At 39.8% G+C, this 14,207-nt stretch overlaps 1 protein-coding gene across 1 annotated transcript in view; it reads right to left on the bottom strand.

The window, feature by feature from the left end:
- Cast (calpastatin) overlaps nucleotides 1-14,207 on the bottom strand; it is a gene marked incomplete in the record, with an annotated part of 114,191 nt that overhangs the window by 13,823 nt on the left and 86,161 nt on the right. The window contains 8 exon segments of the mRNA XM_013512987.1: nucleotides 2,148-2,219; nucleotides 2,739-2,789; nucleotides 4,737-4,820; nucleotides 5,307-5,408; nucleotides 9,108-9,329; nucleotides 10,909-11,004; nucleotides 11,753-11,800; nucleotides 12,927-13,010. Coding sequence (XP_013368441.1) covers nucleotides 2,148-2,219; nucleotides 2,739-2,789; nucleotides 4,737-4,820; nucleotides 5,307-5,408; nucleotides 9,108-9,329; nucleotides 10,909-11,004; nucleotides 11,753-11,800; nucleotides 12,927-13,010 — 759 coding nt within the window.

Here is a 14,207-nt window from a genome sequence, read left to right on the forward strand (position 1 = left end):
CTTAAGAAAACTTTATGACTATTCCTTCTCTTGATTCAAATACATGCATAGTAACACGTTTAAAAGCAATTTTTCTACTTCCTTTTCCATATTATTTTATTTCATTTTATTTTATTTTAAAAATAAAAGGAAGAAAACATTAACAGACAGGCAACCACTTTTGGATGCCATTTTTTTGTGGTAGTCTTATGCCACATGGAAACTATCTGAGTGTTAAATATTTAAAAGAATTATCTTTTAACCTATAGTGGAAGGAAAGTTTAACAATATGTCTACTCTCTTCTTCAGTTTTTCTTGGTTTAGGTTTTATGAATTACTGCTTTGCTTTTTCGTTTAAAATGTCATAAAAATTTTTATACTTAATGTTTCCTAATAATGTAATTTAGCTCCTACACTAGTCGTATATTCTAATTTTTGCATTAAATTTTACTTTATTTTAAAGTGCTAGTGCTTTATAAAATGTGAGACGTTCACAAAAAACCAACAAATGATTCACTTTGACTGATCAATAACTGAGCTGACTTCTTACAAGAACTGTTACATTGCTCTCAGTTTAAAATTTCCCTTCTAACATGTGCTTTTCTCTTACATTTGCCAGCATCTTAGAAAGCACTAGTTGTTTCAAAAGCACCAATCCATGCGGCTGTTTTCATCTCCTGATTTGCTTAGTGCTGCACTTCAGATGCTCCAGGCTTCCTAATCTTCTTGGGGGTGCTTACTGTATCTTTTAGAAACTTAAATTTTAAATTCAACAAACATTTGGTTTGTCAGGTTGTCCTTTCCATTACTGATAAAAGCATTCATGATAACAGATACATCTCAGTACTTACTGCTTTGGCTGCTTCTCAAAGATTTTAATTTATAACATCTTCCTGATTTTTTAAAATAGTCTATTCTGCATTTACTTCTTGATTTCAGCATTATTACAGGAATATTTTAAAATTTCCATCTTTAAACAGAATTTCTGTTCTTTTTCTTATGCTCAGAGAACATGTGATATTTTCCCCCCAAAGTTCTTAGACAGTTCCCTAAGTAATTTTCTAGTTTGTCCATGTGATTTCTGGTTATGTCTATTAGATTGTTAATTTTTTAAGAGCAGTACTTTTTAAGGTTTTTTTTTTCCCTAAATTTTAAATCAGTTCTTTGCTTAAACAGCTTCTCAAGGTGAATGTGGGGATGTCATGTAAATTCAGCATTCCAGTTTGGATTCTTAAACAGAGCCCTAACTGTGGTAATTATAACAATGGCAATCATAATGAGGAAGAAGGCCTTGCACCCCCACAACTGGCTTGTGTGGTTTGCATTAGTGTAGTGAGATGATTCTGGGATACTAACTCACACTGTCTCTTTCCCTGTATCTTACAGTCTCTAAGCCAGTCCTGGGGTGCCTCTCTGAGATGTCTTCTGCTTCTATGGAGTAGAGGAAGGTTCTGGGCTGGGGTGACTGCACAGTACGGTGCTTTTAGGAGTGCAGTAAGGAGCATGCACTGGGTACAACGCCTCCTTGAGGGCTTATTGCTTTAGCAAGAGCAGACATTCAGGCAACTCCAAGGAATCAGCATTTCTTATCCCACTTTCCAAATGGTAAATTTTCTATGCGATGTTCCACGTAGGAATCTGTTAATGCGTTTCCAACCGACTGCCCACAACATATTCAGGAGTTCTGTGAGTTTGAGAACTCGTAACAGACTTGTATATTTACCTATTGCAAGACATAAACATCCTACAGTGGAGAAGTCTGCTTGGTATTTATTACTCAACATTGTCCAAACTTTCCAGCAAAAGAATGCCCTTAAGGGGATTATTATACATGGAGCTAAGTTTCCTTAGGAAGAAATCTGGAAAATGATAAATATTGTAAATAACAGATACAGTGAGCCAAGAAGTGATTTTGGATAAATTGAAACTTACATTCTCTTTCATAAAAGTACTTGGTATTAGTCCATGTTCATGGGTCCCAGTTATGAGACTGTGGAAACCCTTTCCACTGTTATAGTATGATATTTCAGGGTGGAGCACATTTTTATCAGTTATAGTAGGTTGAGGACCATTAACTTTATAACTGTTTCCTTAGCTCCCATGTCAGACTGTAAGTTATAAGTTTCCACGTATTTCCATCAACAATAAACCAGGAGTTTGAGACTTACAAGAGATGAGGTATCTGCAGCACTGGAGAAGTCCTGAGACAACGCGTCAAGAAGGAAGTCATCACTCATGGGCTGCAAAAACCGGAAAAGCTATCAGCAAAGACATCGGTCCGCTCTTGCAGGTGTTGCCACTAATACATGCTAATTGGCTCAGTAAAAGAAAAGCTATCCCCTCCCCCAATTTTTTTCAAATGTGCAACTCAATAGTTTTATTCAATGATGTTCAATGGCATTCAAATATATATGAAACTATTATCAAGATCAATATTTGAAAATATTTATTAACCCCAAAGACAACTGTATACTTTAGCTATCGACTCTCTATTCGCCAATCTCCAAGCAATCATTAATCTACTTTTCATCTGTCTATGTTTTTCTAGATATTTCCATGTAAGTGGAATCATATAATGTGTGGTGTTTTGATACTGGCTTCTTTTATCTAGCATAATGGTTTCAAGATTCATCCACAGTGTAGCATACTTCACTACTTCATCCCCTTTTATGACTAACATTCCATTTCTTCCCAGATTATTAGTTATCAATCAGTGCCAAAAGGACAGAGATATACTCATAGAAAACTGGTTTGCTTACTGGAAGTGGTTCCTTGGCTTCTTTTGGCAGGAGTGGTTTTCCATCTTTATCCTGTTCAAGGGGAAATGTTATTGAATCATTTCACACTCTATCTCAACTATGAAACCTGCACTCATGGCAAAGAATACACAGATAATACCTGCTGCTGTATACTTTAAATTGGATTCATCATTGCAGGGGATGTTCTATCAGCAGAGAATGCACTATTATTAAGTTGATGTCAGCAGTTTGCTCACTTGCACAAGGTATTCCCAAGGCACAGGGTCTGCACAAATTAGGCATGGCTTATGGACCCAGAACCCAAGGGACCCGCAGTGCAGGAGAAACACACACACAACCATTGTGGTGGTGTGACGGGGATTTGCAGAGAGTAGGAGAGGAGCCCCTCACCTACCTGGGGTGGGTTTTGAAGTGGTTGCCTGAAAAACTTTGGCTAACTACATAAACCATGCATCCAACTAACATGCATTAACTGTACCAAGCCCTAACCTAAGTACTGGGAATGCACAAAAACAGCAGCAGGTTCTGGCCCTCAGGGAGCTTGTCTTGTGGATGGGATGCTCTGACACTCCAGGCTCAGACTATGTCAAGCCTGATATGACTCTAAGCGCTACGTTTGAACAACACGACAAATATGACAAAACTGAGAAATCATTTGGGCTATTAAGTAGAAGATCTGTACGTAATGGTACACCCCATTTATCTCCAGACACACAAACATATAAGTACAAGGATGTATATGAAGATTTCTCCTGAGAACGTTGTCAAAGTGGGTGCTTCTTCATTTTGTTGCATGTATTTAAAATGTGTGGTACAAGGGTCTGGAGACTCGTCCCCTGGACATAAACTCCTGTACCCTCTTCCTTCTCCTCCTGCTCTCCAGGTCACGTGTATCTTTGGACCTCCCTTCAGTTCAGAAGGGAAGCAGAACCTGAGCTTGCTCTGCACCACTTGTTCACTGCAATGGCGGGAAGTGACCCATATGACATATGGGACCTGGGGGACCTTACTGCTATACAAGATGAAATTGAGCTCCCACCCCCCATGCAGTAAAAGCCAGTCAAGTGCAGTTACTCTTTATTGTAGGTGGCTGGTTAGTTGCTTCCTGTCTTCACTGAAATTTCAACAGCAGTGTTTCCGTGATTAGCTTTCCTTCACCACTTTATCCCATGGCAGTTTCCTCTGAACTTATCTAGCATATTATTAGTTATCTGTTGCTTTACTATGCTTCCAGGTGTTTACTTGATCTCTCATTTAAATGCCAAGTTGTTACCCACCAACTACACCCACTTCAGTGAGGAGCAGCTCCCTGAGGGCAGACCTCACATCTCCCCACACACTCAGCGAAGAGGTTCTGCGTCCACACATCTGCCCTGCTTAAGTGACTGCATTTAATTTATGAGGTTCACAATGGGATCTTTCCTTGCGTCACTTATTTTTTACGACCTGTACTTTAACCATAAAGGAAATGGGTCAACTTCTCACTTTATTCCATGTTAAACTGGCTCTCATGTTTTCAATTTATATCTAAGAGTTGCAAATTTTGCCTAATAGCAAATAACTGTTTCTCATTTTGTATTTCCTATGAGCACAAGGTTTGATACATTCTTGCATCGTAGCAAAGCATGGCTTGAAGGGAAAGCACACATAGCCTAGCCTTAGATTTCTTTCACTTAAAGGACTGAAAGACCGCTTAAGGGTCCTGTAGCTTTATATTTGGTGTTCCAACAGGATATTTGTGGACTAATACTATTTAATGATTAAATATTAATAAACAAGATCTTTATATTCCAGGTCTATTCTTATGTGTCTTTTTTTCCATCTTTTTTTTTTTTTTTGGTTTTTCTCCGTTACCGGGAACCAAACTCACGACCTTGCGCTTGCCAGGCAGGCGCTTTTGCCGCTGAGCTAAATCCCCAGCCCCCTCATGTGTCTTTTTTATGTATATAAAGTTGAGTACATTTAAAATAAGATATGAAAATATCCCAGCCTGTTTACCTTGACTTCTTCTAATCTATACTCAGGTGGAATTGTTTCTTCTTTTTCACCAAGTTTTTCACGGTCTTCTTCTTTGGCTTTCTCCTGAAGAAGGATCGGACCATTTTTGTTGTTAATATATCTTTTTTTTATGAAATGGATACTTGTGTGACTAAATTGGAAGCAAACTATTCTCTCATTAGGTTTATGTACACATACGACAGCCCCATGTTGAGATTTCCCCAGCTATTTAATCTTTGATACGGTATCCTGTCTCAGCAGGCTCAGAACACCCATAGGGGCTGCTGGGTAAGAGGCAGGTTGTGATGGGCAGTAGGCAGCCGCTGCTTCTCTCAGGTCCTCAGGGACAAGCAAAGGTAAAAGTGGGCAAATATGGACATAGGCATACTCATCCACTGTGGTGTTTAAACACTGCTGCTTCCTCAGGCTAAGCTTATTTTACAGGATATGTGCAGTGATAGAAAAAGCCAGCTGGTCATGTTTTGTGGAAAATACTTTTTTAAAAAACAAATTTATGGGGGGGCAGTGTTCAACGATAGTCATTTTCTGAAAGTACCTGAACTGCCGTACCTTGATTTTATCCATCACAGGTTTTCCCTCTTCTGGATCTGCTTCCTTTTTCCCCAGGCTACCAGCCAAAGCCTCTACAGCATCCTCTGGCACTGTGCTCTTCTGGAAGGACAGAGGTGCAGACCCTAAGTAGGAGCTGAGTCACCCCTTTTAAAACAGACCCTCTCAAACAATTCACAAACGTGTGTCCTTATTTCAGGCCTAGAGAAGAAGTATGCACCACCTCTTAATAATTTGAATTATCCATTGAGTTAGAATCGGCATTTAGAAATTGAAATGCTAAAAATGAGAACAAGTTTCTTACATTAAAAGATTAAACAGGACGGGCTAGGGATTTAGCTCAGTGGCATAAGCGCCTGCCCGGCAAGTGCAAGGTCTTGAGTTCGATCCCCAGTACCACAAATAAATAAATAAATAAATACAACCAAAAAGTCATTAAATGTGTGTAGTGAGGAACTTCAGGGTTTAGGAACACAGAAGATAAGGAAGGTAAGAGATGCTGAAAGCCAGGAAAGAAGAGAGAAGTGGTCTTTCTGACAATCTTTCTATAGACAGTACAGAAAACCTTCTCCCCCATTCTCCAGGACATGGCCTGGCAAGTGTCAGGGGAGGAAAGTGAGGGAGTGGGGAGTGTTTCCACTACCGGACTTCTCCTACCTGGACAACTAACCTGGAGGCACTGTGACAACTGACTGATGTGGTCCAGCTGTTCAAAATGGAATGTGCCCCCTCATGAGGTCAGGAGCTCGGGCCATGCCGGTATTTAAAATGAACAGGTGGACACTGAGCATAAAAGATGAAACCAAATTTGTGCTAAAAGATAGGACTAGTTCTGGCTTCTCTTAGTGATCCCATAAAAGTCAACTGAATGGTTGGGTCAGGACTTTTTTCTTTAACAAAAATAGGATAGAGAAAAGAACACATTGTATATAACATGGTTAAGTATCACTTATTGAACTGTTTTTCTTATTTTCTGTACCGGGTTGCAATATCAATGAGTTTTGTACTGTTGGTCTTAGTCAAAGGAAAACCCTTGGACTAGCCAGTCTGAGGTTTTTTGTTTTTTTTTTTTTTTTTTTTTCTCTGGTACCGGGAACCGAACTCATGACCTTGCACTTGCCAGGCAGGCGCTTTGCCGCTGAGCTAAATCCCCAGCCCCTGAGGGTTTTTTTTTAACCTTTTTTTGATATTGGAGATTGAACCCAGAGTCTTGCGTGCATGCCAAGCCAACATTTTACTACTGAGCTGCATCCCCAGGCCTCAGAGTTTATTCCCATCATGAAAATCTCTGATATCACATCAAGGGTCTAGTGGACTTATTATAAAAATATCTTCCTCATAAATAAATAAAAATGCCTTCCTAAGATATCTTCATTATATATTTTACATATAACACATAAATGTATATTAATATATGTGTATGTGTATATATCTTAGCGATCATCACGCTAAGTGAGAACAACTGTTTTTCCGATACACTGTACTACAGAAGAAAGGATCACCCATGAGGAAAGAAAAACTCAGTGTCAAGTGATTTACCACCACCTAGTGGTTAGACTCTGTATAAACTTCCACTTTTTAAAATCCCTGATGTGTATACATTGTTCGGGATTATACCTAATGTGCAAGTATTGGACTGGTACCCAAGTCTCTTCCAGACAGTCTGAGCAGCTGCTGACCTGAGACACCTGCGTACCCTTCCATTCTGTATTCCCAGTCCCTGAGCTGTGGAACCTCTGGAAACTGCTGCTTCGCAAACCTGCACTCTTTGTCACCCTCTGATTTAAGACTTACTAAAACCAAATTAAAAGAAAAACTAGGAGAAGCAGTTTTAAGAATCAAAGAATCCGAAAACAGGACCCCGCACCTATTGTCAAATTCAGAACCAGACCTCAGGTCTCCAAATTTCCTTCATACATTTTCTTTTTACACACACAAGAACCACGCTGGTCACACACTCACCTCCTCTCCAGGGTCTGTTTCCCTTCACTCACTGATCCTCAGGCTTTGAGGCCGCTGACCTTTATAAGCACTATTCTTTCTGGCTTCCATGGGTGTCAAATCCCCCAACCGCTAACTGCTTCAGTGACCGTAACCTTGGCAACTGTGGCCTGAGTTGGTGGAGTAGAGACCCAGGAAAGGATTCCAGGGAAGAGATAGAACAGAGCTCTTTTGCCCTCCAGTAAATACCCAATGTTGAATCCTCTATAACCAGAATAAAGTTGGAAAGCCAAGGCTCCTAAAGCCCTCCACGGCAATTACATTTGGCACACAAAGACAGCACAGGTGTTGGTCCAAGAGCTCTGCCCTGGAATGCTCTCTGTTATCTTTTTTGTTCTAATCGCTACCTCCTGCTGGTCACTGGAGTCTCTCTTGATTTTCTTTGCTCCTTTTCTTACCACCATGGCCTGTGGCCTGACCCTCACAAGTAAAAGCTTCTAGAGTCCCTGAAACCTCAAAAACTTTCACAGGTCGATGAGGGTGGATCAAGTCCTGCCTAAGGCGGAAGGGAGACCTACAACTCTCAGGATTTGCAACTGGCACCACACACTTCCCTGGCAGGAGGCAGTCAATGCACAGCACTCAAATACTTGAGCTCCTCTGTCACCTCCTTTTTTTTAAGCAACTGAATGCACCCATCCCCTCGCAGGCCAAGGGCTTCACATTTCTGTTCTGGTCTGTCCCGGCTCACCGGCCTCCCTGGAAAATGGTGCTATTCCCACTTCTCATTGCCTTTTACCTGCAAGCCCTTCCTAATTCTCCCTGGACAGGGACTATTTTGCCCATATTCCATCTGCCCCTTTTCCATATGAGAATGATCAAGCCATACCCTAAAGCAGGGATACCACTGATCTCAGCTGAAGCTATGAAATATGAGACTAGTTGCTCAAAGTTAACTCATAATCTCCTTTCCCCTTCTGTTCATCTTTCCCTCATCTTCTGATGCCCAGAACAGAGTTTAGTGTCCTTCTAAATACAGAATGAGAAGATACTGCAAAGCTTAAAGAACAGTGGCATCACAGATGATGAAATCCAACTATTCACTGAAGTACATAGTAGAATGTTACTCTCTGCATCAGATTTTTTTTTTTTTTTTTTCCTCCGGTACCAGGAACCGAACTCACGACCTTGCGCTTGCCAGGCAGGCGCTTTGCCGCTGAGCTAAATCCCCAGCCCTGCATCAGATTTTATCATCAGCCAGTGGAAACAACACTCACTGAAATCAAAAGGAAACACACATTCAACTAATTAAATACTATCCTTCATTCAAAATTTAGAAAGTGAGAGGGAGACAAGAAACAAAGAAGGAAATGAAAAAAAATTTAGTCACTCTTTCCTCCTAAAATTTAGTTGGGAAAGTAGAAAGGAGTCCTGATGATTTTGGTGCACATCATGTATTCCACTGGGACAGTCAGTGGAAAACATAGCTCCAGGCTATCTGTCCAACTCAAAAAAGACTTGAAAGATGCAGAAAAGGGAGAAGCAGGATTATTCAGGATTATTGTCAGCTATGACAATAGCTGAGGAAGTATAAATCGCTTCAGAAAATGAAAGAAAAACACAGCTCACAACAATTTAATGAAAAGTTTAAATCTGGCCAGCATTTCCAGTACATCTCTGAAGTCCAAAGAACAACAGATAGTAATGAATAGCAACATCAGAGTTTATCTGTATTTTCTCAGAATAAAAGACATCATAAGAATAAGAGAGATCATCAGATGGTAAATTAATACACAGCAGAGAGTTGTGGGAGAACAGAACTCTCTCAAGACACTTCACGACACTCCAGGCATCACTCACCGAGGAAGCTGGCTTGGCCGCCGAGGAAGCTGGCTTGGCCGCCGAGGAAGCTGGCTTGGCCGCCGAGGAAGCTGGCTTGGCCGCCGAGGAAGCTGGCTTGGCTGCCGAGGAAGCTGGCTTGGTCGCCGAGGAAGCTGGCTTGGCCGGCGCTGCCTGTATACTACACATGGAGGAGGAAGACACCACCTCTGCCACGGGAGCGGAGGCAGCAGCCTTAGATTTCTGGAGAAAGAAGTCAGCACTGTGAATAACTTCAGAAATAGCTCTTAATAAGACAGTACTGATGAATCAACATGACACTCTGAGATTATATATTATGAGCGTGATTCTCCTGAACACGTAAAGATTGTCAAAGCATATAAAAAGTCTTCAGCTGTCATTATTTCAGCTTGGAGGTTCTGCTTCCACAACTGCAAAAGTGAGAACAAAGCTAACTCGTAGACTTGTAGGGTTGCTATGAGGTTTAACTGAGATAACACACATGAGGTGCTATGCACACTACCTGGGAACACTGTCAATTCCATACATTTGAGAAATTATTGCTAGTATTTGTTATTTCATTTATATTATTTCTTTGTCATATAAAAGTGAAATATAGCATTATATAGTACAATATTACATAAATATATATATATAAATCTAAGAGCACACTGAGAATTAGAAATAGCTATATGGATGAATTCAAGGGCGCACTTCTGTTCCAGCTGTTCCCAAGACTAACAGCCTCTTCACTACCAGGGAACTGGCTAGAAATACAGATTCTTGCCCACCCTGGGTAATAAAGCAGAAATTCTGGGGATAGAACCCTGCAAACCATGTTTTAATACACCTTCCAGGTAATCCAAATGCATGCTAAAGGTGAACCACTGTACTATCTTATCAGAAGAACAAAAACTGAAATTGTTTTAAACCCAGTTATTTACAAAAGCCTAGCCTATGTGCAAGGTACTCAGATGATAATCAAAAGGGTGCAACCTCCTCTTTTAAAGAACTTATTATTTACTTAATGCTACATACTAATGTTAGAAATGAAAGACTAATAAAACTAAAACTTGCTTCAAATGCTTTAACAGGGATATATAAAAATACCGACAGCCCACAGCCCACGTTGTAGTCTCCTTAATACAGATCAGAAGGGTGGTACACTTAAGGTGGGGGAAGCAGGAGATAAAAAAAGGTCATTTGCAACAGAACCTTAGAAGAATAAGACTTCAGTTACCCTCAAGTTAGAAGGAAAGGTCACTTCAGGCAGGAACTGAATAAGAAAAACCTTGGAGACACCCACGCTTATTGTTGCATGATGCAGAGACCCAGCTTGCGGGGAGCTGAAGCTGGGGCTGGATGCTTCTGTAGGAACTTTTGTTTTGTAGGAAATGGGAAACTCCTGGGTGGGGGCAAAGGAATGAAGTGATCACAAACAGGCTTCAGAAAGAATCATTCTGGTGAGCATGGATGACGGGGGAGAACGAAACTGAAGAAGACCGCCAAGATCCCAAGGGGAGAGGCAATGGCAGCTTCAGTGAGGTCCACCACAGAAGCAGAAATAGAAAGGAAAGCACAGATTTGAGGCTTCCCTGAAGGAATAAGTGCAGCACTAAAATTGCAAGAGCATCAGGATTAGCACGGGGAAAGAAAACACATCCGGGAAAAGATAAGGCAAAACCTGCATGTCTAAAAGATGGTACAAAGGGCTTCCTAGCCAAGTCCTTCATGCTAAAATAGTTTTGGTTTCACATATTTTAAGATTAAAAAAACCATAACAACCTCCCCAAACCAGAGATTCATATTTTCAGAAACATACTTCTGTTTTTTCAGTTGGCTTAGATTGTTTTTCTTTACATTTAGCCAGGTCAAAATCTTCTGAAAGTTCATCAATGAGTTCTGATTCACTCCGGGGCTGTAATATAAGAAACACTGTATATTATGAAGTGAATGTTTTTACTTTGTAAAAACATGTTCTCCTAGAGCAATATTTTTCCTGGTTAACATGTATTAGGCCATATTTTAGGATCTAAAACCAAAATCTAATTTATACAGGGCATATTTTTCATTTATCAATGCAAGATGAAAATGTCATGAAACAAGTAAGGAATACTAAATACCTCAGTACTACAAAAAAGCATTAATGGTTTATTTAATTAAAGGTTTTCCTGGTATTTCAACTACAGAAGAATGTTTTTCAAATCAAATTGGATGGTATATAACTTGTTTTCTTAATAAGTCAGAAAAAATCCAGGTCATATATTCTTTTCCGTTGCTCATGTGCACATCTGGTGGGCATATTCTATATTCCTGGATCTTTCCCGGGAGGTGGTACTCTAAGTTCAGGGCTGTGAGTAGATGGAATTCTACAAACTAAGTGCTAACACTCTCATTGAGCCCTCTTGGCATCGACTCCTAATGTTCAGAGAGTGTTTCCTAGAAACTTACAGCCTACTAATAATTCATTAACAAAATAATCATTAGAATACACAAAGAAGAGCTAGGGATACCAGCCAAATGTCACTGTCAAAAATTTTCCTCCTCAACATTAGGGGAGGATTAAGTCTCCACTGTGAAATCTTGTCTGTCAAAAGTATCTTAATTTGTGCTTTATATTTCTCTTGTTTTTCAAATACCAGGGGAAAAAAAATATTTTTTCCAACCTTAGGTTTTTCTTCAGGCTCTGGCAATAGTGGTTTTCCGTCTTTATCCTACAAGTAAAGTTGAAAAGTTACTGTAAGTAAAATTGAGAATTTTGCTTCCATTTCCCTTCACATTTGGTTTTGAGAATTCCAGGGTATGAGATATGAGCTTATTTTTTTCTTACATTTGAGAAAATTTATGATTTAGATTTACCTTTTATAAAGCATTAGAAACACTGTATGAAAATTAAGAGACCAAAGAAAATTAAGAGACCAAAGAGCTATGAAAATTAAGAGACCAAATATGATGCACATTTACTTCCCATTAGAAGTTAATGAAGAAACAACAGGATCACAAGTTTGAGCCCAGTGTGGGTAATGACAAATCAGTAAGATTATGTCTCCAAAAGAGATATAAATAAAAAAGGACTAGGGACGTAGTCAGTATGGAGGCGCTGGATTTAATCCCCAGTACTACAAAATTTTTAAAAAAAAGTTAATGAAAAAGTTGTTTGCTACCTGTTAGGGCATAATTTATAAAAGATCTTTGGGGAAAAGAAAGTGTAACTACATTAATAGAAAATTTTTTAAAAGGCTTAATTCTCCAACCCGGGATGAAGAGATATATATCATATCATATCATTCCTGTAATAAATATTATTTAGTTTTTTTAAGTATGAAGTTTCACAATTTAGAAAATTTCAAACAATGAGAAATTTTCATATGTGCATATATGTAAATCACAGTTATTTTCTACCTCATATTTACATATATTTCCAAAAACAAATTACAAATGTAATTATAATTCACCACTCCCACCACAAATCAAAACAGCGCAACTACCTCAATACTGTACTTTTAGAGCTACCATTTAGAGATCTGTGGTGCTTTTGGTTCATATTATAATTAGAAAAAACATTATTCCCAACTTGTCCTTAGGTTTAAAGTGAAGGATCAGAGTCAAGCACTGTGAGTAGTACAACAGTTGAATTTGTGGGAACGTTACCGACAACACAGTCACACTCAGGAAGCCAGGCAAGGACAAACCATCGCATAAGAGCGGAGGACAAAGGGCTTGGCGTGTTCAGAGTTAACATCGGAACAAGCATAGGCTTGTCCTAAGGGAGCAGCGTACAGACAAAACAAAGCATGATGCCAAGGAGCAGGAAGTGTGTTGTTGTTATGCTGACTGTACCGTGGCTGGTTTTAGCCTGTACTCGGATGGCACTGTTTCCTCATCCTCACCACACTTCTTTAGTCTTTCTTCTTTAGCTTTTGCCTAATGAAAGTGGAGAGAAAAAGACAGTAGTTGGATAATGCACGTAAAATGAGATGACATCACTTCCTTTGTGTCTTACAGAGAACACCAAACCAGGTAATAGTGTCCAGAAGAGCTCCAGAAACCACAAGGCACAAGGCCATCGTGAGCAGCTAGCAGCAAGGCAGCAGAAGGTGACAGTACAAACAGCATGGCTAGGAAACTCTCGGCGTCCTGCCCTGCTGTCAGGATCTAGTCACCCAGGCTTTCTTTGGTCTGCTTTATTCGGCTGTAAAATGTGACTCGAACAATCCTCACTGAGCTCACTGGCTCATCAGAGAAAAGAAAATAAAAGATCCTTGGAGGACAGTAGGCAAGGGTGGAAGTTAGCTGCAATTATTTTAATAACCTTTATCTGCCTGATACAATGAGGAAGTTATCTACAGAGTGGAGAGGTGCACAACTGATTCTCACACCCAGCTCAGAAATGGGAGAGACATCACAGATCTTGGCTGATGCACGCACTGGTGTAAGCTTTTTACAAGGATTTCCTTCAATAGGGGAGTCTTGCATGATGCCACTGCACCAGCGGCACTGTTAGGACTCCTTTCAATAATGCCAAAACTTCACTGGTAGCTGACCATGAACAACTGATTACATCAGAAATAAAAGTGTAGTTGCAGAGCACATCACTGACTTATGGGATATAACATGTCCCATTGAATCTACTGGTGAGTTGGGAAATATTCCACAATGTGTAATCATCAGTATCCATATGAAGAAGCCATACCTTTAATTCACAAACCGTAAGGGGCAGTTTCCTAACTCCATCTGTTTGTATCTATATGTCACTCACAACCACAGTTCCCACTAGATTCACTAGCTGATTACTTTTAAAAATGTATTAAGCATTTCTAATGAGTTCCTACTTTAAGCTCTGGAATTGTTGTTTTATTTTTCTATATGACAACCCTCATTAAGGGATAAGAGGTTTTTGTTGTTTCTTTTAAACTGTCCAGTTTTACTCCAGTGCAGCATATAGAGGAAGTTTTCTTAGGTACTATTACCCTCTATTTCAGGGATTTGTAAGATCTTTGGCCACAAAGCCTCATGAACTCAAGGGCCTCCTGTATAGTGAGACGGTCTTCCTCACTACACTCCAGGCTGCAGATGGACAATGAGCGCTGTATACTCTTAGACCTTTTCTTTTCTTTTTTG

This window comes from Chinchilla lanigera, unplaced genomic scaffold (assembly GCF_000276665.1).
Source record: "Chinchilla lanigera isolate Chin_1 unplaced genomic scaffold, ChiLan1.0 scaffold00017, whole genome shotgun sequence".
Classification (NCBI taxonomy): Eukaryota; Metazoa; Chordata; class Mammalia; order Rodentia; family Chinchillidae; genus Chinchilla; species Chinchilla lanigera.